General features: G+C 41.5%; 1 protein-coding gene across 4 annotated transcripts in view; it reads right to left on the bottom strand.

Moving 5' to 3' along the window:
- The window catches only part of LOC124171687 (DNA-directed RNA polymerase, mitochondrial-like), a 343,150-nt gene that overhangs the window by 288,194 nt on the left and 29,099 nt on the right, over positions 1-25,857 (bottom strand). For all 4 annotated transcript variants that reach the window (XM_046550928.1, XM_046550930.1, XM_046550929.1 and 1 more), the window contains exons 6-7: positions 25,636-25,855; positions 15,315-15,449 (exon numbers count right to left, since the gene is read on the bottom strand). In XM_046550928.1, the coding sequence (XP_046406884.1) occupies positions 15,315-15,449; positions 25,636-25,855 (355 nt within the window). The remainder of the gene's footprint in view (positions 1-15,314; positions 15,450-25,635; positions 25,856-25,857) is intronic.

The following is a 25,857-nucleotide window of genomic DNA, read 5'->3' as shown; positions in this document are numbered from 1 at the left end:
TGGTTCCCGTTGCCGCAAGTGAGGTGACCTTGGGGCGAGGCTTTGAGCGCTGACACGACGCAGGATGCTAGCAGGTAGCAGAGTACCCTGCTAGCAGGTAGCGCTTGGCTTAAATAAGGATTATTAATACCCTATCAAACGAAGGAATCTTTCCGACTGTTCCGTAAACAGAGGTATATTTAGTTCTTGTAACTGCCACCGGAGGGCGTAGTTGTATTACGATGTTCAGTTTTGTGTGTGTGTGTGTGCTTACGACGAGTCGTCGTAATTCTCGAAGTGAGTTGAGTCAGTGAGGCAGTCAGTGGAACTCATGGTGAAAGTGAGTGGTGCCAGAAGTTGCCCCGACCACTCCCCCACCCCCCAAGTGTGCGCACGTGTTGGCCAAACGACAGACAGGAGGATTTGCTGACTGACTGATGGGTGAAGTTGCCCCCACTATTGTACTGATTGGTGAAAGTCATTATTATTCATTGCATTTTTGATATTGTTAAGTTGAGAATATATGTATTTTTGTGAACGTTTAAAAACTGTGTTTCTCTGGTCTTTCGGGTGATTGATAGTTGAAGGAACATCGTTCCTTTTGTCCCGCGACATATTTTTTGGGCCTTCGGGCCGGATGTTTAATTGTTGAATTCTCTTATTTAAATTTGAAGTTGTTTCTCATTAATTTTGTAGTATTGTTTAATGCCACGTTTCGCAATCCGGCGGCAGTTAGTTGGGGCATTATTTCTCTCTATCTCTGAAATTGAGTGACTCGCAACGGTGTTTGACCCTCTAAACCCTCTGACTTCCCCTCTCAACCCTCTGACTTCCTCTCTCATCCCTCGACCCCTCCTCTTGCATTCGTATGTATTACTCATCGCTCGCCGCCCGAAGTTCGGACTGTGCTATCTCCAAGGCCAGCAGCTGCTCACCTCCTACTCCGCGGCAACGGTACATTTACGAACAGCTGATTTTGAATTTCCATCGCAATGCGATACGTAGCATTCTCTCGTCTAGCAGAGCTAACAAAAAATAGATTAATTAAAATAAATAGTTATGTCGAGCAACTTCTTCCTTCAGCTCCACGACCTCCTGAACCTAAGAAAGAAAGGTTACGCTCGTATTTGGAGGAAGTGGAACAGAAGTTCAGCAATTTTCAACAGCAACTTGAAAAGTTATATATGGGCGAAGAAGTCTCAGAAATAAATGATCAGGCAGTCAGAATTCATTCTGATGAAATATCGGACCTTTATGGTGATGTGAAGGCAGCAATTAGAACTATCCTAAGATCGGAGGAAAATGTCGAGTGTCCAAGTAATGCTTTACCTCCGACCGCCTCGGCACTGCCAGCCTCCTCAGTGAGATTACCTTAATTCGATTGGCCTCACTTTTCTGGAGATTTGAATGCCTGGATATACTTTTCAAATCTATTTGAAAGAACTATTCATCATAATGAGAGTCTTTCAGATACTGAATTATTTCAGTATCTTCTTTCCTTACTCCGAGGAGAAGCTCTAAATGTAATTAAAGGTTTACCTATCTCCGCTGCCAATTACCACATTGCATGGAGCTTGTTGCATAAAAGATATCACAACATTAGACGCTTGGTGAGCAATCATGTTAGCAGTATCATTGATTTGCCAAGCATTAACGGCTCATTGAAAAGTATTCGAAACTTCTTAAGATATTTTTCGCGAGAATACACAGGCATTAACTGCCTTAGGACATGATATTACTAACGAAGGGTTACTTTTATCAACTCTGCTTTTACGGAAGTTGAACCAAGAGACACGGAAGTGCTTCGAAGATCACAAGGTTACAGAAAATGAGATTCCCTCCATTAATGATTTGATTGATTTTCTTGAAAAGGAATCCTCAAGATTGGAAGATGCAAATATCAGATACAACCGCCCTCAAGAAACTAAAAGCGCTGCATCTTCACGCCCCTCTAAAGTCACACTTTTATCACTGGAAAAGGCAATCTGCAATTATTGCCATGCCCCCAATCACAATGTTTATAGTTGTGACTCTTTTCTCAAATTAAGTGCCGAAGATTGACAAAGATTTGCCCGCACCAATGGTTGATGTTACAATTGTCTTGGTACTTCTCACTCGATTAAATTTTGTAAATCAACTCACTCATGCAAGACGTGTAAAAGGAGACACCATTCATTGCTGCATCTCCCGAATCTCGGTTCTGTATCATCAGGTCCGTCGAGTACACCTACAAGTAAACCATCCCCTATTAACAACTCAGAAGAAAGATCTCATCCAGACGCCCTTGTAGGATTTTCTCCAGTGAAGACAACCGCCTCGGTTATCCTGGCCACAACATTGGTGAAACTCTCCACTCAGGAAGGGAATTCTTGTGTAGTACGAGGCATTTTGGACTCAGCTGCTCAGACCAGCTGTATATCTGAGCATTGTGCGCAGCTTCTCAGAGTAAAACGTTTAAGGTCTACCAACCTCCTTAGTGGACTATCTCAAGCTAGTGTACGCACCCGAGGAATAACCAATTTAAATATAGACAGTTTGAATGGACAATCCCTCGCGCAATCCCACTTTGTTCAAATTGTTGATAACATTAGTTCAAACTTACCCCAAACCACTATTTCGACGGAAAGGAGACAAAGAGTGTGCTCACTAGTCCTAGCAGATCCCACATTTGATGTACCATCTCCAGTGGATATTTTAATTGGAGCCGATCTTTTTGCACTTGCATTCACGGGCCAGCGTCTGCCTCTTGGTCCTGGTCAACCAGTTGCATTCGGCACTATGTTTGGATTTGTCCTCATGGGATCTTGCTGTGTCGGATCGCCTCAAGTTAGCGTCAATGAAGATAAGATATTTTTTACTATAACTGATATGGACCTACAGAAGTTTTGGCAAATTGAAGAGCCACCAAACCCAGCTCTTTCTCCGGAAGAAATTTATACGGAACGGCACTATGCCACAAAATTCCAAAGGGATCCTTCGGGGAAATACATAGTCAGACTTCCTTTCAAGAAAGCTCACCCCAATCTCGGAGACTGCAGCCATTGCTAAAAAACGATTTTTCTTGTTGGAAGGAAGATTCTCATCGCAACCTGGCTATAAGGGTCTATATGTGAACTTCATGCAAGATTATTTAGATCCAGGGCATATGACTCCATGCACTTACAGCACGCTTAACTTCTCTCATTACTTCATTCCTCACCATGGAGCATTAAAAAAACATGACCCTACCAAAAAACTGCGAGTCGTTTTTGACGCTAGTTCTCGCACTTCCAACAATGTCTCATTAAATGATATTCTGCTATCAGGGCCGAAGTTGCAAAACAGCATTTATGATGTGATTTTACATTTTAGACTGCACGCAATAGTATTCTCATGTAATATCACCCAGGTGTTCCGCAACATCATGCTGCACCCAGATGACCAGCCATTCCAACTAATTTATTGGAGATCGCAGCCATCTGAACCACTTCAACTGTACAAACTAACAACAGTAACGTACGGAATGACATGTTCGCCCTTTCTTGCAATTCGAACTCTTCAACAATTAGCCCATGATGAACGGGAGAATTTTCCTCGTGCTGCTGAAGTGCTCCTAAAGAAGACTTTTGTCGACGACATAATAACTGGCTCGGATACGTTGGAAGAAGCTCTCAATCTAAGAGATGAACTGACCGAGCTACTTCGCCTTGGAGGTTTTACGCTGCACAAATTGTGTAGTAACTCACCCCGTCTGCTGGAGTCAACCAATTCACCACATTACTTTCCCAATCCTCTCCGTTCCAGTTCCACTCAACTTCATGGAATATTAGGACTGCAATGGGACCCAAATGAAGATGTTTTCTCGTACAAAGTAGAAGTTGCCCAAACTCAATTCACTAAGAGGGCAGTCCTGTCATCCATTGCGAAATTGTATGACCCCTGTGGATGGATAGCGCCAGTTGTATTCTGGGCTAAGTCATTTATGCAGATGATTTGGACTTTAGGATTAGCGTGGGATGATCAATTGCCTTCAGAGATTATTAATAGATGGAAGCAATTTTTAAATGATTTGCCTCATATTGCAAACATAAGGTTACAGCGTCAGCTTCTCATCGCTCATCCAGAATCCATCCAACTTCATGGGTTTTCTGATGCATCTCAACAGGGATACAGTGCTGTAATCTACGTCCGCAGTATAGATGGAAGTAATGCAATAAAATCCTCAATTCTTAATGCCAAAACAAGAGTTTCTCCACTAAAGCGCATTTCCTTGCCTCGCTTAGAGCTATGTGGAGCACATCTTTTAGCAAAATTAGTAAATAATTCTCTTCAACTTTCTCCTCACATTAATATTGAAAGTACAACAGCATGGTGTGATTCTACAATTGTGTTAAGCTGGATTCAAACGCCTTCTTACCGCCTGAAGACATACATCGCTGTCTAAGTCAAATACAAGAATGGATACTTTCTCATTTATGGAACCATATTGCCTCTGACCAAAACCCAGCGGATTTGGCATCCCGAAGACTCTCACCATTTATTGATAAAGATGGGTCACTTAGAACTGGGGGAAAAGAAACTGTTATGTTGGAGGAATTCATCACGCTTTCAACAAAGGTGGAAGCAATGCTTAACTCGCGCCCCTTCACACCGCTGTCTACTGACCCCTCCGAGACCACGCCTCTTACCCCAGGCCATTTTCTTATCGGTTCCTCCTTGCAAGCTCTTCCAGAAGAAGATTCAACAGATATTCCTCAAAATCGGCTCTCTCAATGGCAGATGATACAGAGCCTATCTCAACGCATATGGAAGCGCTGGCATCAAGAATATCTGCACACCCTCCAGCAACGATCGAAGTGGACTCTACGAGGAAGTGGATTAAAGGATGGAGACCTGGTGCTGGTGCATAACCCTCATGCACCTCCCCTCCAATGGTGTCTTGCCCGTGTCAAAAAAACCTATCCAGGAAAGGACGGGGTCGTTTGCGTCGTGCAGCTACAAACGCAAGAAGGTACCTTTTCCCGCCCAGCCACAAATTGTTCCCGCCACCTCAATTCAATTAAGCTCAATTTCTCTTTTTTTATATTTTTATTGATCCTAGCGGATCAAGGGGGCCGGTATGTTCCGTAAACAGAGGTATATTTAGTTCTTGTAACTGCCACCGGAGGGCGTAGTTGTATTATGATGTTCAGTTTTGCGTGTGTGTGTGTGTGTGTGTGTGTGTGTGCTTACGACGAGTCGTCGTAATTCTCGAAGTGAGTTGAGTCAGTGAGGCAGTCAGCGAGTGGAACTCATGGTGAAAGTGTGTGGTGCCAGCAGTTGCCCCGACCACTCCCCCACCCCCCAAGTGTGCGCACGTGTTGGCCAAACGACAGACAGGAGGATTTGCTGACTGACTGATGGGTGAAGTTGCCCCCACTATTGTACTGATTGGTGAAAGTCATTATTATTCATTGCATTTTTGATATTGTTAAGTTGAGAATATATGTATTTTTGTGAACGTTTAAAAACTGTGTTTCTCTGGTCCTTCGGGTGATTGATAGTTGAAGGAACATCGTTCCTTTTGTCCCGCGACACCGACCATAGGCAGTTATAATAGGTGATTATTAAAGATAGACGTTTCCCTGAGCTCTGTGCCTCATGCATACATTGGTCATCTCAGACGATGTAAAACTCCTATCTACTCGTATAGAAACTAGGTCTCTCTAACATCACGTGGAGTGGCATCACATGGGCGCCAATCTGGCCTTTTTCAAATGAGGATAAAATTGACCATTGCAGGGTTCCCACTCTACCTGAATAATGAAATTCATGTCTTTTTCCAGGTTTTCACCGTTATTTTTCAGGTTTTCACGGTCTCAATTTTGCTAAATTTACGGTCCGTTAATAAGCCAACAATAAGAAAATCACTGGCCGTATATCAACAGAAAATTAACGTACGCAACAAACGCTGGGAATGTTTACGCCGCAATGAAAAGTGATATCTGTTACGACGTGATCTATCGCTTGCAAAATTCAGGGCCAACTGAAGGACCAGCCCAACCGCGCTCTTGCCTGGACGCCGAATACCCTTCGAACCTTCTTCCGTCCAGACACCCGAGGTCCTTTTTTAATTCCTCGCCGAGACATAATTTTTTGCGCACGTTGTTATTACTGCACACTAACCGAATTTCTCCCACCCCAATCTTTTTTATTTAACGGAAAATATTTTATTTAAATTGTTTTAAGAATATAATAAATTGATTATTTCTTACTTAACGGAAAATATTTTATGAAAATTGTTTATAGAACATAATAAATCGAAAAACGATTTCATACACCGTATTAGCACAAATCTAAGACGAACACGATTCGAAGACTACCCTCCTTTTTTGGAACTCCACTAGGGGAAAAAAATTTTTCCTAATAACGATACGATTATAAAATGAATGCGGAAAAACGATCAATGCTTTATTTTTTTGCTAGGTTGCCTATGTCCAAGGAAACGCAGGATTTTGGCGAGTAATTAAGATATTCATTAAAGGTTTCAAACAATATTTTAAATAATAACAGGAATAGTAGTACTTTACCAAGACACATGGGTCATATTGTTGATTCGACCCATATCTCTTCCAAAATTCTGAAGGAAAACGCCACCTCACTAAAAAAATGTTTGCTCTCCACTCGGCATTTACACTGCTATTATGGATTTCAGTCTGATGTAAAAATTCTTATCCATCAAACACCATTTCCAGTACACGTATTCACGAGAGCAATGTTCATGTTGTGCCTAAAACAACCGCATTCGCCGGCGCAGTGACTGGTTGTGAGATGGATGACGAAGGCCAAAAATAGTCTATTACTTGAATTGTTCCTGTCTAATGAATATATTTTTAATATAATTGAGGTAGTGTGTAAAGCGTGAACAATGTTGCGTTAATCGTCAGTGGCACGCCCACTTGGATCTTCGCCTTCATATCTCTACTTGTTTTCTCCAGGTAGCTCACTCTACCCCCACCCCTACCGTCATGTGCTAGCGGACAACCCAAGGCGCTCTGCAATATTCACGCGCATATAGCCCAGATTCTTTTCTTCATGTTCAATTATTTTCAGTCCATCTCTTGAAGTTCTCAATAGTTTCTTTGGAGGGGCCATGGTCCGAAGACGAATAAAATTAAACTAGTGAAAATGAAACCTGACTTTATTAAACCCACATGGAAAACACTCGGTGGTTCGAAGTAAAGCCACCCTGGAAAGTAGGGAACCACTCATTCGAGAAGTTCGGAACTGATGCTATTGCGTACGGGGGTACGCAGAGCATACTGCAGAGGGCGAAGCGTGACCATATATGACTGCGCCATGAAATTTTTTACCTTAAAGATAACCATTCTTTTCAAACTATCGTAGCGCCAGATGAGCAGATGAATTTGGATTGTTAGTAGGGAGAAACAAAAACCTGAGAAGATATCCCTTCGTCAGTAACTCTGACAAGTGAGACTTATAGTATAGCTCGTAAATTGATATCTGATAACAACTTGATATCATGTTTTCGGAACAAAATGCCGAATAAACTGCCGAGAAGCTCAGCTACGAGGATATCGCGTTTCGTCAAAAATCACCATCGTATTTTTCCATCTATTTCCTTGCTTAAAATACGTCATGTTCGGTCTCGTTATTTTTTGTTACGAGCAAATTACTAACATTTCTATCTAATAAAAGCGTAATAGCAATTGCTGAATATCACTGTTAGATACCTTTTGGGCTAATAGGTGACACATGCAGCAGTTGACCTCCAGGAACTGGGAACCTTGAAGGAGTTAGGCTGAAAAAGGTCAGTAGGTGAGAAGAGAGCGCGAAACACGTTTCTATTGTTCTCGCGTAACTCGATACAGTAGACTCTCGTTATTACGAAGTTCACGGGGCCGAAAAATTGGAGGTTCGTAATAACGAAGTTCGTAAGAACGTTTCTTTTAAGAATCGTCGAAAGAAATAGTGTATTATAAACGCTATTAAATTACGCGGAAATATATAAAAACAAGAAAATTCGTTTCAGTTTTTCAACAGAAGACTGCGCCATGACGCAATCGATGGTTGATATCTTCCCGAACACATTAACTCCGATGTTCAAACCAGATGCGTCCCAAGACCTTGTTCCAAGGTTGATAAAATTACAGTCCGGCCACTGAGAGTTGTCCAGTAACAGACAATGGGCTGGGTAGGGGGTATGGGAGCCAGGTAAGAAAGGGAAACGCTCGCTAAGTGTTCCATGAAGAAAATACCCGGAAGGGACGACGAGCGTGAAGGACCTAGAGGGATAATTACTTGTTCTATTGTTTCGAAGAATGGGCTTATTTTGGTTGGTCAGGCTTATTTCGGTGCTCGAATGTGCATTTGACAACGTTGTATGACTAGACGAGGGTGTGAGGTGCGTTTGGGGGACAGCGATTGGCTTTAAACCGTGCTGACGCAGGATTATCCACCCCTCCTATTGTGCCGTAATCGGACACCCCTCGCCAGCCGGACTGCATGTAAGTTATCAAGGAGTACGGTTATCCTGCGGAATGCAACACTGCATTACACGTATGCGCTAACTCACGATTGTGGCGACCTGATCCATCGGGGCCTGCGATGCATCCGGAGCCGAAAAAATGTCTCCCCGCGGTAACGAAGAACGGGCGAAACGCTGAACAGTTCTTAATTCACACCAGATTCAATGATACCTTATTCAGATGGTGATTACAGTGAGAGTTTCACAGCGCCAAACCGCGTAGTATCGGCCAAATCCAAAGGCGCCAAATTTGAGATTTGAAAGTTTTGAATGCTCGTATCTCTGAAAATTCGTACATCGAATGTGCATAGGAAGAGGATTGACTGTACATCCAATTTACTAACGGTTATGAGTGGGTCACCACGACTTCACAGTAATGAAGGCTGTTATATGATGTAACGCGTAAACTGAATAAAGAACCATAATTGACGCTCTTAGGCACAGTGCACGAGAATAACTTTAACGTGGCGCGATTATTAAAACTTAAGTGCATTGAATATCCACCTAAATGCCGTGATTTGTGCGTCTAACTTCGTAATAAAGTTCATATTGTAACCGCCGGGACCGGGACTTAGATTCGTAATTTCGTAAAAACGAAAAATTCGTAATAACGTTTCTTTTCCTATGGCTTGGATAGGCCTTTTCGACGGGACCAACGATTTGCTTCGTAATAACGAGAACTTCGTAACAACGTTGTTCGTATTAACGAGAGTCTACTGTATTTTTTTCGAAGCTAAGGTCTTCGTAATACGATCGCTGCATGAGCTGGGACCTTTTTTTTATTTTGAAGAAGAGGAAACCGTCAAAGGGGGGAGGCGAATGCTGAATGGGGGGGATAACGAATCTTGGGAAATGCGCTAATGTTACTTTCCCACGGCACTGAGCTTCTCCCAATGGTAGTTCTATCTCTTGGGGAAGATTCCAACTAGGTGCTTGTCGTCATTAGCCATAAATGACACATTGTATTTATTTCGTCTCATTTTCGTCAAACGATGGATGCGGGAAAATTATGCGTCGGAACCGCAATCTTCAAACGATCAATGCGAGAAATGATACTTTGGGGAACGATGGATGCGGGAAAAAATTACATTGTCTATAAGGAACTTTATTTGGGACCAGAAACGGCGAACGATCAATGCGGGAACGATAGATCGAGGTTCCACTGTGTAACTTTTCTTTTGAAAGCGGCAGTGTAATGATTTCTTTTCTCTGCTATCGTAATACTCAGAAACCACGACTGAATCGATCTTTCTAAACAGAGGCAAATCATGTTCCCTTCATACCGTTGCTCTGGGAAAAATGGAACGACTTTGTAGCAGTTTATATCGCGACTGCATTGAGGCTTTAACGTTACAATCCTAGGTGGATCTAGGGAGGGGCACGGGGGCACATACCCCCCAGACACTTAAAAAATATGCAAGATTTTGAATACGGTCACATTATCATTGTGCTCGTTTTGTATCATGAGGTATCCTTGTGCCCCCCCAGAAGAAAATCCTGGATACGGCTTTGCTTGTGCTCCCCCACTCCCCAGAAAGAAATCCTGGATCCGCCTCTGGTTAAAATTTAGGTAAATTGTAATCACTCACACAAAAATTTTGTAAGTTGATCAAGCTCTAACTCGAATGGAGCCAAACCCAGGGTAAAGCAGGCAATTTCGCGGACACAGCAGAAGTGCACCCGGCGATTGATTGGCACGCACGCTTTACCTGCTGCCTAAAATGGCATTAGTTTTTCACCTAAACACAAAATTAAATAAGCTTAATTACTGTTCAAGTATTTTTGACGTTGATTTTTCGTTGTATGTATAGCTATATATATAAGGTGGCAAACTCAGGTATCCATAATTTTTTCCGACGAAAATTATGCAACCCCATTGACGTCGAGAATTTTGCATTCGATTGTAAGACGAACCCTCTTTTCTGCAGGAGTTAGGAGAAAAAAACCTTCTCTTAGATAGTTGCAAATAGGTACATTATAATTCACTTGGTTTGAAATATATAAAGACATAATAAATACCTGCTGAAACATGTTATTTTCACTTTCACTTTACTTTATCACTCGTCAAATATTTCCACACAAACTTTCCGGTTGCGACGTAAAACTGGCAAGTCCCAGGTCGACGCATGCGAAAATCGTGTAATGCTGTGTTACCATAAGCGGAAATCTTCTCTCGTTTTCAGGGGCTTAAAGGCCGCAACGCGCGAGAATAAGTAACGTCGCGCCGAAAGCTCGCTGTCGCCCGGTTCAAACGCAGGAAGTGTCGTGTCCACAGCGCATAGCAGGTTGTCAAGGTTAGCGGTCTTCCAATCACAGGATTGAGGGTGTTGAATAAGCGTTCAAATTTTTCGATACAAAGGCCATCTAGATTTAGTTTCGGAAGTGGTCGCTGCAGCCAGTGGGAAGCCTAATTGGGTGGAAGGGGGACTAAGCAGTGACAGAGGGAGGGGAAACCAAGCCAGTCGAGGAAAGTAAACAAGCTGATGAGAAGTGGTGTCATATTTCAGGAGGGGGAGAGAAAAAGCCTGCGCTGGGGATAGATGTTTTTTTTTCCTTCGGGCAACATTCGTTCCCACACTTTTCTGACCCATGCGACGATGCTCGCCACAATGAATAGAAGTGCGCTCACTACGAACGAAGTTGAAAATTTCTGGGAAGGTATTATTATCAAGATTGAGAGATTTTTAAGGTTTTAGGACGAAATTCACGGCTTTTTCCAGGTTTATTCACGGCAGACGAAATTCACGGCTAATTCACGGTTTTAAGGTTTTCACGGTTGAGTGGGAACCCTGAGATGCTGACTATTCACCAGGTATTGTCTTTCAAAACCACGCCTTTCCCTAAGTTTGATATTCGATTACTATTTGCAGTACTAACACTGTGGGATGCCCACTAGGGTGCCTCCTTTTGCCACTTTTTTTTAGGAGCGACCCGTAATACCTGGAAAAAGTTGCGTACCCGGGTGGGTATTACAGATATGATTTTTTTCAAAATTGGTTAATATCTTCTGTTCGCCATTTTGTCTTGAAATTTCAAAATTTTTAACGACAAACTTTAAAAATGTAAATAATTTTAATCTGGTTATAGCAAGCACTCATTTTTTCCAGTAAGATGTAAAATTGGTCTTTCCTTGATATTTTAGACCAAATATGTCAGCTCTATTGCTTTTAATTATCGAGAAAGTGACCTTTTATCGTACCCCCGAAATCAGTTTTGTGGGGTAAGCTACCCGCAACACGCAGCCTCATTTTACATATGCATGCGACAAATGACGCAAAATAGAGATTTTCTAAGTCATAAACGAGGAAATAATGTATGAAAATGTCAAGGGTAGTCACTAAGATGGGCGTACGCTCTTTTGTGCCAATACAGACTATACTGACCATGAATTCCAGTAAGAAGATATCACTGAAGATGGAAATTATCATTTAGGATTCACTATGACTGTTTTATGTCCCTCAAGTACCAAATTCACCTCCCCTTTGATCAGAAAAGGGGTTTATTTTAGTATAATCTAGCAAGTGTGGAGCTCCTCGCTCACCTACCAAGAGATGCTAGCCAAGCGACCCAAAGCCCACCGCGTGGAGGTAGCTGCACCGTGGCCTCCTCTACTCAACCAACCAACCAACGTAATGCCAACCAGTTTATTTGATCTCAATCGTCACCGTCCGCAATTATTGTGAAATATTGAGATTTTGATTGACATTTTGGCAGTACCTGCCATGAAATCAAAGTGGATATGATGACGCTATCCCTGGTGTTATTATCACATACCGCTTCGGAGACTAGCTTCACTGTCCGTTGCAATGCCGCAGAGCGACAGAGATAAAGGGAGAATGACTATTCTGGCAAACTATTTTCAGGAAGAGACATTCTTTCAATGAGTTCTTCATTTTATATTTTCCTCACGACTCATAGCACGATTATAGAAACATCGGCACTTTCCCAATGAATCATTTCTCCATAATCCCTGGCTTCAAAATTCAAATAGGGAACAATTTTGTAACTGAAGCAATCATGTAAATTATCTGCTTTGTGTTCTATAGCTCTAAGAATTTTAATTAGCACCTCCTGTCGGAGTCAGTTGATGATCACTTATGAGTGCGAGAAGAATATTTTCTGGGAGTGCGGGAAACACTTTTTTTTGGATATGTATATGAATCTACTGCTTGGTGCTTTCTTGGCAAATATCAATACCTTTGAATGGTCTCACAGACGTGACGATCACCATCAGGGATGGAAGACTGAGTCCTGATCCTGCATTGCATCAGTATATAGGCTTTTAATGTAAATTTCCCTATTTTGATGAATTTCTTGATATGTTTCTTAGTCGAAATGTATAACCAAAGAACTCTGTTAGCTGTGGTCAACCAACAGGCTTTATTTAGTTTCCCAGGCATCATAGCGACTATCCCTTCTGGACATATTCCAGGTGCAATGGCTTGGGATATCTTGACTAAGTACCTCAGTTCCTTATGAAGATTTCAGATTTCTTGTGGGCTATCGTTTGGCAAGTCACAACTTATGAGATGAAATGACACCACTGGAAGCTTTTCACATACTGGCAGTTTTGAAACTATGTTACCTTTGCATTAGTGCCTTTACCTAGCATTTGCTAGCTGGAAATAGTGTGGCCAGTCTCAGCGGAGAAAGCTCGAAACGGGAATTCAATGAAATGCAGAAGGCAGGTATTCCATTGCACAGGTTTTCCCGACATTTCTTCTAATTTTTGCAGGAAACCACCCCTATAACCTGCATTGGTGTTCATCCCATCTTAGCCAAGAACACCATCGAATCCACCACTGTGAGTTGACTGATCATGACCTCGAAAATAGCCGAAGCCTAAACCAGAAGATGGTGCAACGTGACCTACGTATTGCACATTAGGTTCTGCCACAAGTGATATATGCTCTTCCCTGACAGTACCTGCGGGTGTTTTTGTCTTGTCAAGACGTCCATTGAAGTACATGGTTTTGATGGGATCATGATTCCTAAAGCAGCGATTCAGATATAGAGAACTTTTTAATTTGGCACACCGAATTTTGCTATTGTCTATAAACAATGTAGACGTTATGTCACTGTATTGCTTTTGAGATATAATTCCAGATTTTAAAGCCGTGTGGAGTACAGTCCATGTAATGAGTACTGCAGCCCCCTCACTTATGCTATATCTCTCGGGAATTGTGGCAGTCTCAGTCAAGTCTATTTTGCCTTTGGACTTTCTTTCCCTTGGTTTGGTGAATACCATATCCTTAGCGCACCATTTGTCATGGTTTTCCTCATCAACTTGAGTATCCTCAAAGTATTCACTATCATTCAAAAATGACAACTGTTGATTCAAAATATTTGAGTGTAAGCCTCTCATTTATATGATTACGTTCAGCCCTTTCTTGCATTTTTGACATAGGGATGTCAATAGTTCCAATTTGGAATAGGACATCACTGACCCACAAGGAACTGGTGCTCTAGGATAGAAGCATTTTTTCCTTATGACAGACACATTTGGGAAAGTTGGCACATTTGCAGAAGGCTATATCAAATAGTTTCGTCGCCACCTCAGTAAAAGACCTCAACAAGTCATCCTACGTTTTCTGAACTACCGTTTTACTCTATAGGATTTATTTTGCCCTATTGTTTTCATCATGTAGCGTGAGATGAGTTGAATTACTCTGGTTTGCGTAACTGCTGTAATAGAAGCTTTTTTCCAAATGGCACATGCATTGACAGAAACTTCATTCTTACATGAAAATAAGGTCAATCTAGTCGGTGATGGCATAAAAGAGCATACTATCACCCTAGTGACTACCCTCGACAACTTCAGACATGATTTCCACGTTTTTGGACTGAAAAAAAAATCTACTTTTCGTCATTTGTCGCATGCATAGCATAAAATGAGGCTGCGTGTTGCGGGTAGCCTACCCCACAAAACTGATTTCGGGGGTACGATAAAAGGTCACTTTCTCGATAATTAAAAGCAATAGAGCTGACATATTTGGTCTAAAATATCAAGGAAAGACCAATTTTACATCTTACTGGAAAAAATGAGTGCTTCCTATAACCAGATTAAAATTATTTACATTTTCAACTTTTTGCATTAAAAATTTTGAAATTTCAAGACAAAATGGGGAACAGAAGATATTAACCGACTTTGAGAAAAAAATCATATCTGTAATACCCACCTGGGTATGCAACTTTTTCCGGGTATTATGATTCGCTCCTAAAAAAAGTGGCAAAACGAGGCACCCCAACGCCCACTCATACCAGTAAATTTTGCACACCCTCCAGAGCAAAAAAAACCTACGTGATCTTTTCCATGTTTACCTCTGAGGTATCAATGTGACAGTGCAATGCTTATGAGCAAGAAACGCAAACAGGAGCATTGTAAAAATATGTCACAAAAGAAGAAATTCCCCTGCCTCCTGCTTGTTTTGGACCATGGTTTTTGGATGTCTGACTCACACTGAAAACCAAGGCCACTCGGTTCCCCTTGGACTTGCAACGGGGGAAGGGGAGGAGTGGGGAAGATAAGAAGTTCATGTAAGAGATGCAACCCCATTTTCGGCAGCAATTTCTGGGAAATAAGGTGCGTCTCTTACATGCGCTCATACGGCAATTGATTGATCCTCGGAGCCTGTCTTCATGCCAATCCCACAAGAGCAAGTCAACTAACTTGCCGTATTCTACTGCAAATATTTCAAGACGGGTCTAGGTGATACATCTGATCCTGAGCATTCCTGATAATCGATCTTCTATTGCATGAGCCAAGGATAATTCAATCGATTCCAAGATCACGTGTACATACGTTTTCATTATAGAATACTTGACATACCCTGGCGGCATAGCCATGAAGAAGAACTTCAAATACTCGAGAATCACTGATTCGGAAATGTCCATCAGCTCGCTTGCCACGATCTCTGTAAAACATCAAAGCGTTCCATCCCCGGCTTAAAAATCCACAGCTCACCTGAAAGAAATAGAAAAATGATTTCATCACCTCCTATAAAACACACTGTGAAGAAAATTATCTTATTGAGTGACACTATTTTCACAAAACTTAAAGAAACAGTGATACATATTTCACGTTACCAGAAATATTATAATGAAATTGCATAATATTGAAAGAAATACCCTCTTAACCCATTTATGCCGAAGGTTTGAAAAATGCGAATTTTACCCTGATTTCTACATAATGTCAATAAAAATACATATAAAAACAATATCCAAATGAAAAAACAATGTATCTCTTGCCAATTATTAATTACGAGGTGTTCCAAAAATGGGACACTAGGCAAATCCACTATTACGACGTACTCATTGATAGCATGCAAAAAATTTGATTCAGACTTTTATTAACTCACTATTAAGAATGATATCCAGGTGAACACTTAACATGCAAGAATGCATTGCAGTTTTTACATTGAAAAGTGGTATTTTTGTGGCATTGAACACAGAGAGTTTGCTTTCCCTGCTTTACATTCTAATGATTCATGCCGTCATGACGTGAGTCAAGTTTACGATTCATAGATTTCATGGTCTCCCTTTCCCACCAGGCTCAGCAGAATTACCATATGTAAAGTGACAGGTGTCTCGGCGACGAAATTCAAGAAGATCCATTTGCTTCACATTGTTTATTTCATGCAATAGCCAAGCATTTTGTAGAGCCAGCTCAAAGCAGAATAACTGGAGGGCTCGAGTACCATTTCTTCCCACGGTTTGATGCTTGATACTTGTCAATATTTTCATCAGCTCGGTCCACTCCTCCCATATACTAATTATAGACCTTGATTGAATTTGGCTGAGTAACTTGTATCTTTTTTTCTGCTTTTGAGAATAATGACTGACGGTTGCAAAGGACTGGCACCGGCACCAGAAGATGCAAAAGTTACAACACTTTTATCATTTCATCTGCAAACAATATTGCCTTTTCGATCAATTCGGTAATCGAATGTGCCCCAATCTTTTTTATTTAGGGTAGCATCAGATAGTAAAGGAGGTTTTCCTATGTGATATTTTTTCGCTATGCCATTTGCTTGGTGGCCCATTGAATGAAGTTTATCAAAGAGTGCAATGCTTGTAAACAAGTTGTCGAACACAAAATGGTATTTACTGGGATGCTGCGTTGCGAGTGCCTCAGTGAATTGCAAAACAATTGAAGCACCTACACCATATTATTGGTATTGAGTGTTCGGGTTTTTTTCCTTGATAAGGCTGAAACCAGCAAATGTAGCCTAGACGCACCAGAATTTTTACCCAAACCGAATGCTAAGGCTTACCCCAAATGAACTGTTTGCACCCATCACGACCGAAATAGGGAATCATGGCCTCATCGCAATGCTGAAGTATATTTCATTTGGCACAAATTTCATACATCTGTCATTCAGATGCTTAGGTAGAGGTCGCAGCTTGGAAAACTTGTCCGTGTGGTTCAAGTTAGAATTGTCAGCAAAATGCTAACTTGAAAATATTATTTCAAATCGGTCACGTCTCATTGCACCACTAACTAGAGAATTATGCGAATCTGGTCTTTGCTCCCAAAGCATATGTCGTCTCGGAACAGAAACGCAACCACTCAGGAAAATTATTCCCAAAAAACACCGACAGTCAGTTCGATGAAAGTATACCGGGACTAGCCACGGTGATCTGGCTAGTCCCGGTATACTTTCATAAGTCCAGAGCGAACACCTCTAGTGTTCAAAGTTCGGGCTTTGCTCTCCGGCTGTGGTGCCATGCGCACGACCTGGACTGCTAGTCGCATCATATGCTCAGCAGTCCATACCACCTTGTCCGGTATAGTCCACAAATTTCCACAGGGGAGAATGACGCCTCGGTAGCTTAACTGGCTAAAGCACTCGGCCGGAAATCGAGGGATCCGGGTTCGAATCCCGGTCAAGGCGAATGATTTTTCCTCTGTGGATTTTTCGCACCAGTCAGTTCGAGGTTCACTTCAATATCCAGAAAGAGTTCTAAATATTCTGTAGGGGTTTTCATTTTCGTGATTTGTTCTTCTGACACTCTGCCTCCTACTGGCTGGGCAGTCAGATCGGCTTTCTTTCATTTGCGCACAACTTTGGTTACCTTTTTTCTTTGAGTAAGAAGAGGTTGAGACGAAGCAGAAGCCGATGCACCGCCATTTTCAGTAGTATCGCCATCCGGTATCAGGTAAAAATTCTCATCAGAAGAACCATGAATGAGATAGGCATTAGCGCGCAGCAATAAACCGGGAAGATTATTAATTGTTCCACATCTAATTACTTACTTGATTTAAAATTAAAGTGAATATTTCTATGCGCCTGAATGCACGCATCATAGTAGTGGATTTGCCTAGTATTCCAAAAATGGAACACTGTTAAATAAAATCTTATAACTAAAACTAAATATGTTGTTTCATAAATTTCTTCATTAAGCACTGTAGGTTAACTATTACTGAACATGCAGGGAAAAATTTACAACATTTGGGCGTAATGGCAAATAGTTATTAAAATAACATTAGAGATTGTCACAGAAAAACTGCCTTGAAAAAAAAGACCGATATTTCTCAACTAACTGGCTGCGATGGGTTGGCACAACTGACTAAATCTTTGCACCCCATAATATAAAATAGAATAGAATGTACATAATGTGTACATATTCATATGAAGTGTGATAATATGAGCAAACAAAAATGTGCTATAATGAGTCTCTCGTTCCAATATAAAATGTTCTGTTTTTCAAAGTAAAAACACAGAGGGAATGGATAGGATTCGCAGTACATATTATGAAAATAATATAAAAATAATTCAGCCACTATGTACTTTAACAATATGGCCAACAACTGATATGACCTGTCAGCTGGCAGAGGCCACACTGCCGGCACATGTTAAGTAGAGGCCAAAATCTACCAGGCCACTGTTGTCAAGGATGCAATGCGGTGCAATTAAGCCTTTCACCTCCAATGCCCGCGCCCATTTAAAATATCACTTATTTCCTTCTATTCCACTTTCGCTTCATTTCCCAGCCTGCACAATGTCATACGTTTACCTATAATACAATAAATCTTCAGGTGTGCATGCATTACATCCAGTGACATCATGGTAAAATTAGCAGTGCCGGAACGCACTTCCCTGTACTTTTTTTGGAAGTGAAATATAACTGTGTGTATTCTATTATTACAAGTTATCATTTACATTTTATTTAAAATTTTTTGCTTTTGTTTAGAATGTATGAATTAGAAATTTTGAGGCAATAAAATTGATAAGTGTTATTTGACGATCATATGTCTTTTGTTAACCAGTGCCAGAACAGCATTCCAGCACGTTCCGGAACCATCACATCCCTGATAACATCTCATAAACAATTTTCATTATGCACATGTAAACAAATTGAAGTGCATAGTGACTATGAGCAATAAAATCCAATAAAAAAATTATATATAAAGCTATAATATCAAAGTATTTACTCTACACATACGAATAAAGCAAATGCTTCTCCACAACCAAAAATGTGCTATAATGAGTCTCTCGTTGAAGATGAAGATGAAGTTTTATGATGAAATTTTAAGGACCTTTATCACTTAATGCCGAGAACGTGTTTGAAGAGGATTTCCAATGCGAGATAGTAGCACATAGTAAATTTCATAATCCATCCATGAGCTCACTTGAGGAAAATATTTATTATTGTGATAAATAAACAAAAGTAATAAAGTGGGGCTTAGTAAATTAGCCATAGGTGAACAGAAAGTTGTGTTTATTCCTAAAACATTTTCTGTACGGCAGGCAGCTTCCTCACACAATTAGCAACATTTTCATGAGCTCAGCCACTCATTGGAAGGCAAATGAGATCATACAACAGCAGAGCACTTCATACTATAGACTTGACTCAAAGTATGGAAAAAAATATTCAAGTCTACAATTTCGTCCTCACTTTGACTTTCCATGCTCATTCAATGTTCATGCGAGTTCTATGTTAAAATGTTTGTCACAAGCACTCACATGGTAACTAGAATACCTTTCAACAAATCAATCAGCCCACTTATCAATGTAGTGGCATATGAAATGGAGGGCCAGAGATTTTGGTTCCACCCTATTCTTTAATTTTTTCTTCAGCATTCCTCCGAGATTTAAAACATTTTCACAGGCAGTGAGCTGAATGCAATTAGTTTTTTTCACATCGTGGAGAGATTTTGACCAATGGAGTACGAGTAAATCCCACTCAATTTGTACTTGTTTTGGTCTGCAGGTGGTAGCACCTACGATCCACGTAGCCAATACGAGCATGTAAAGTCAAAGCCACCTACGATCCACGCAGCCACTACTCTCTACGCATGGAATGACCTCCTTTGCCACCCCACTCTACCTCCACAATGCCTACAGGGCGCCGGCCTCCTTTCAAAAGAAGGTACTCTGGTCACTACATCTAAAGGACATATACAGTGGAACCTCGATCTGTCATTTTTCAAGGGGATGGGCGATGGACAATGGACGATGAATGCGGGAAAACGATGAATACGGGAAAGTTTGGCATGGTTGCCTATGTGGCAGGTAAGGCAGGATGTAGGCGTGTAATAGTGATATTCTATAAAGGAATCATGTGGGAATGTAGCTGTTTACAGGAATATTTGAATTTTATGTAAAACTTTTGGGCATATACTTGGCTCGACTAATATCTCTTTCAATAATCCTAAGGAATACGACACCTCGCTAAAAAATGTTTGCTCGCCGTCTCGGCATTCACACTGCCACGACGGATTCAGCAGTCTTATTACGACCATCTCCCAGCACCGAAATTCAACTGCATGCTAAAACACATGCTTTGCATCAAAACTTGTGCACATCAGAAGTGTTTTCCGAAATGTGATGCAGGCCTGTTTTTTCGACGGTGTTCCGAAGACGAATTGTGCCTGTGGGGTGCCAACACTTTCTGGTGTAGTCTTCCTACCTCCGCGTTCGCAATAAGATTGCTTCAATACCCAAAAGCCATGACGACGATAAAAAATTTATCCTGTGGCCTAGGCTTGCTACAATTTAAATTAATTTGAATCCGGGCAAAAATGATCTATTTGAGGACGACAAAATACATCGCTCTCACGGAGCCGCAAACCCTTGCCTCCCCGATGGATAACCACAATGATAATCATTACACCACCATACCTCATGGAGAGAGGGTTGCTATTTTTAAATTATGTAAGGCATGCTTAATGTACCACATAAAAATTCAATCAAACTAAGGCCCATTCCATGAAACCTTACCCATTCCGAGAAGAGTTCGGCATTCCGATTGCCATTAAAATATGGCATTGAAAAATGCGTATCGAGGTACGTTATCTCCCCTCGTCAGTGGTCTTCAAGACCCAACGTCGGTCGTCCACTTGGGATGAGAAGTTCTGGATTCAACCCAAAAATAACGAGCCAACTAACGGAATATTTTATTTATTTTCTAGGAGGGAAATGTTTTCATGCGCTGATATATTAAAATTATGTTTTCTTACCTCGGTGGGTATTTAAATCCCCACACCCACTCCCTTGGTGAAACTGAAGAAAATAGTAACCAATCTGGAAATACATATTTTAGTCGTAGGTGAGGCACTTCCTTGTTGTTTTAATGCGTTGTCCAGGCTGCAGTCAAATATTGATGGGATGTCATAAAATCAGGAAAGCCCTCTTCAAAATTATAAGGCTTTAAAAAAATTATTATTCCCTCCTATTTTCTCGTGTTTTTTATTTGCATTCCATGCACTGATTCATTCACTCGAGAATGCATCGCTCATCACTTCTCTCACTCATCGCCAAAATACCGTAGGTACTACCATAGAGTAGGTATATACTTACTCTATGGTACTACCTCAAACATTGGAATTTTACTGGTTGCAAACAAACTTTGTCGAACAAACGCAAATTATAATTGATAAAACCCATTAAATAATAGTATTGAATTACTTTTGGCTAGGATACACTATTAAAACTGTTCACATTTTAATCACTACGCTTTTGAAAGAAGTCATGCATTGTCTTCTGTTTCTTAGCGGTATTTTGTCGTAATTGAAAATATGATTTTTTGAGACTTAAAATGTTTTCAAGATCCTCATCGCTTTCACTATGCGCACAGAAAAACGCTTTCACTTTTTGTAAAGCTTCGTAAGTCTCGACAAAGCTTGGGATCACTTCTACTTCGTTTTCCTCTTCTTCCTCTACAGCCCCAGTAGTAGTGTATGCTTCGCACAGTTCTTCAATGGTTTCAGTGCCACTTGTAACCACATGATGATCTACTGCAACGTAGCTCTGAAAATCGTATTTCTGGGCTCTAAAGAGTTCTTCCCAGTCTTGACCGAAATCATCAACATCATCGTCTGCAAGTATATTATTATCAATCGGGTTTCTGTGCCCAGCTTTACGGAAGCAATTCTGAATAGTGTTCTGGCTCACTTGTTTCCATGCTGCCATAATGTAGTGGAGTGCTTCAAGTACGTTAAGTTTTTTCTTCAATGCCTTTCCTGACTCCATTAGGCAAATGGATTTTTGTACAAGGCGTTGTCTATAGTACGCTTTTAAACTGCGTATAATCCCTAAGTCAAGTGGCTGGAGCGTACTTGTACAGTTAGCTGGGAACCGTACCACTTTAACATTCCTCAAAAAAGATGTGTCTTTGGGGTGTGCTGCACAGTTATCCACAAAGAGGATAATTTTTCTATTTTGCCCCCCCATCTGCACGTCTAATGCATGGAGGAACGAAATAAAAATTTCAGTCGTCATCCATGATTTACTGTTTGCGTAATATTTTGTCGGCAATTTTCGTACGTTTTTGAAGCACCTCGGTTTTGGCGATTTCCCTATCACAATCGGCACTTGCTTGTCTCTGCCATCACTATTCACGCAAAGCAAAACCGTTAGCCTGTCTTTGGATAATTTACCGCCATAGCAGCATTCTCCTTTATCGGCCAATGTTCTATCCGAAAGCCCATTGAAAAACAGACCAGTCTCATCCGCATTATACACATCTCGTGGATCGTAGCCCTCCAGAATTGATGGCAGACTTTCCAGCCAGTCATCGGTGCTTTCAGCAGTTACTTCTGCACTCTCTCCCGCCAACTTCTTGAATACAAGACCATGTCGATTTTTGAATCGACTTATCCAGCCATTAGAAGCCTTAAAATTTTCAACGTTCAATTGGGTGGCAACAATCTTCGCTTTTTCCTTTAATATCACTCCATCAACGGGAATATTAGACTCCCGTGCCTGCTGGAACCAATTGAAGAGCACCGTTTCCAATTCGGCAAATGTAGACTCCTTGCCAGTCTTTCTCTTCTTGGATGCGCTTCCACATCTGTCTATTTACTCTCAAATCTCACTCTTCTTGGCTATTATAGAGTTTAATGTACTTGCAGGCAACCCGAGACGTTTTGCAATGTCAACTTGCTTGTCCCCCGCATTTTTTTCCACTCCTTTAATTATTTTGAGACGATCTTTCAAAGTTCTCTTTTGCTTCTTCGGGACGGCCATGGTCCGAAGACGAATAAAACTAATAAAAATGACACCACACATCACAAAGCCTCACCGAAAACACTGGCTTTAATTCAGTGAACATAGGAAAATACGGAACCACTCGTACGAGGTGAAGTTTGGAACTGACGCTGAGCCGATTGTCGAGGATGAAGCGCGACCAATGTGTGTGTAATTAAATATCCTGAGATGTTCCTTTGTTAGTGAATCTGACAAGAGAGATTTATAGTAGTCATAATTTGTTACCTGATATTGCTTCCGGAAAAAAATGTTGGATCAATGGCCGAGAAGCTCAAATGTGAGGGTATCGAGTTTCCTCTGCCTCGTCTTTTATGAAAAAGGTCAGTGGGAGAGAAAGGAGGAGGGGTGAAATACTTTTCTATCATTCTCAGGTAACTTGATATTTCCTTTCGAAGCTAATGAGTTATGGTCTTCGTAACATGAACCCATCGCGAAACGTGACCTGGGTTGTTAAATGCCTCTTGGTTGGTTTCAGAGATGAAGAAAGAGTCAGAGGGGGGGGCGAGGGCTGATGGGAGGGGGGCAGCGGATTGTGAGAACTGTGCAACGTAGACATTCCCACGGCCCTGAGCTGCTCCCTATGGTGGTTCCATCTCTTGGGGAAGATTCATACTATGTGCCGGTGGAATCTGTGAATGCCACATTTTATTTTTTATTTTTATTTATTTTATTTTATTCTCAAACCACCGGATACAGCTCTTATTGGCCATTTTACACCGGGGTGTTCAACAAATATAACAAGTAAACGTACACAGACGACCATGCCCTGGACCGGGGAAACCTACCCAGGCGGGACTCGAACCCGCGACCTCTTGTTTGGCAGGCGAGAACGTTACCCCGCCGCCACCGAGGCAGGCACATTGTAAATACGTCGTTTCATTTTTGTCAAACGATGAATGCGAGAAAAAAATACATCGGGACCGTGATCTGCAAACGATCAATGCGGGAAAACGATACTTCGGGGAACGATAGATGCGGGAAAAAATTACATTGTCTTTAAGGGACTTTTTTGGGACCAGGGACGGCGAACGATGAATGCGGGAAAACGATCAATGCGGGAACGATAGATCGGGGTTCCACTGTATATGTTGTGACGGTTGCAGCCGTCCCAACCCTAGCCTTTATTCCCTTGTTCACCGTCCTCACCCGTTTCCCATCCTCCCCCTCCCCTTTTTCCTACCCAAGTATGCAAGGTGGAGTGGATGAGTGAGTCGGTGTGAGTGGAGGTCAGCCCCATTGAATGGCCCAAGGTTTCCCCCTATTTTTTTGTGTATGTGTTGCGTGTGCATGGGAACCCCCTCACTCCCCGATGGGAGTGTACAAAAGCCGAACGCACCGAAGAAAAAAGAGAGAATTGTAAATCGTGTTGCTGACTGTGCACTACGAGAAAAAGTGAGGCGAAAGGCAGCGATCGGCGTAGAAGACGGGAAGCCAAGTCAGAGGATCCACTCAAATCCGAAAGTGGTCGCCAAGGAGGTTCCAGGGGCAGCCAGGCCGCGCACATTGCCGTCTCCAAGAAAAAAGGAGGCCGCACAGAAATAGACGAGCCTGCGTCCAGCCCAAACCACGGCACCAAAGAACGGAGTCATCCGGTGGTCATCCAGGTCACGTTAAGTTACATTGCCCTGACCCCAGTGATACCACCCCTGTCCGTGTACTTGTCCCCGTATGCAGCAATACGCCACTGTTAAGGCACCTTGTGAAATTCATCGACGCCTCAGTGATTTTTCTCATGATTCTCGAACTTAGTCAGTAACGGAACTTAAATGTGCAATTGGGACAGACTTTATTACTTCCCAGATATTAAAAAGTGTCACGAAGTCTAATAATTGAAACGAGTCCGCTTAACGGCATATATTTTTGACTTTTGTTAAATATTTTTTATTATTATTATTTCATGGTAATTTCAAATGCTAAGTGCATAAATCATTTGTTATTTCATCCATTCATCACTAACCCAATCATTTTCACTCATCTCGTTAAATATCTCATGTAAGATGTTTCTTATTTTGAATATATTTGTGTGAATGCTGAATGAAAGGGTCCTTGCATTTCTTTGGGTATTCCTACGAAACCTATTTTCCTTCACCTGCCGCCGGTCCGTCACACGCCTTACCCCAATTAGGATCTCTTCACCACGAAATAAGCTGCGAACAGGAATCCCCCGCATTTATTGTAATGCTAATTGAAATCTTTCGATAAATCGTCCTGGCTGGCAACTTAAGGAGGTTTATCATTTATGGGTGGTTTTCGCGGTTTTTCATCCGGGCAACCGACGTTGAACCATTACAATGTATTGGAAAGTTTAAATGGGCTTTAGTGATTTTCAGGGGCATTAAGTATATCAAAAGCAATTATTTTCCTGGTCACTGAGCCATTTGCACATTAAAAGTCAATAAATCTCGTTCAAGTGGTCTGTTCCACCAAGAGCAATAACTATAGCTCCCAAAAGCCAAACTGTAGGACTCACTGCAAAGCATAACTCTTTTCATTCATTCAGCACAGCAATGTGAGGAAGATGATGTGATATCAATGAGACTCCAGAACTGGACTCCATAAATGGCAACTTGATACTTGAAATCATCCCAAATAGGTTCAACAGCCAGATTTAATCAAAAGCCCTCCATTTACATAATACCCAAGCACCAAGAAACTTACACATGTATCCACATAAGAGAGTAAGCTTTGCATAAAACTTTCCTCCCGCGCCGCAAGCTCAGCCTTGGAATACCGTGCCTTTAGCAAGGCTTCTTTGTGTGGAGCCTTAGGACCAATTTCTGCTTTCCGACCTTTTTCAACTGTGTGCTTCTTATGAGAATGAACTTTCTTCCTTTTCTTTTTCAAATGCAAAGATGGTTTCTCTTGATCTTTCTCTGGCCT

The sequence above is a fragment of the Ischnura elegans genome, chromosome X (assembly GCF_921293095.1).
Source record: "Ischnura elegans chromosome X, ioIscEleg1.1, whole genome shotgun sequence".
NCBI lineage: Eukaryota > Metazoa > Arthropoda > Insecta > Odonata > Coenagrionidae > Ischnura > Ischnura elegans.
This window is presented reverse-complemented; position numbering and strand designations above follow the sequence as displayed.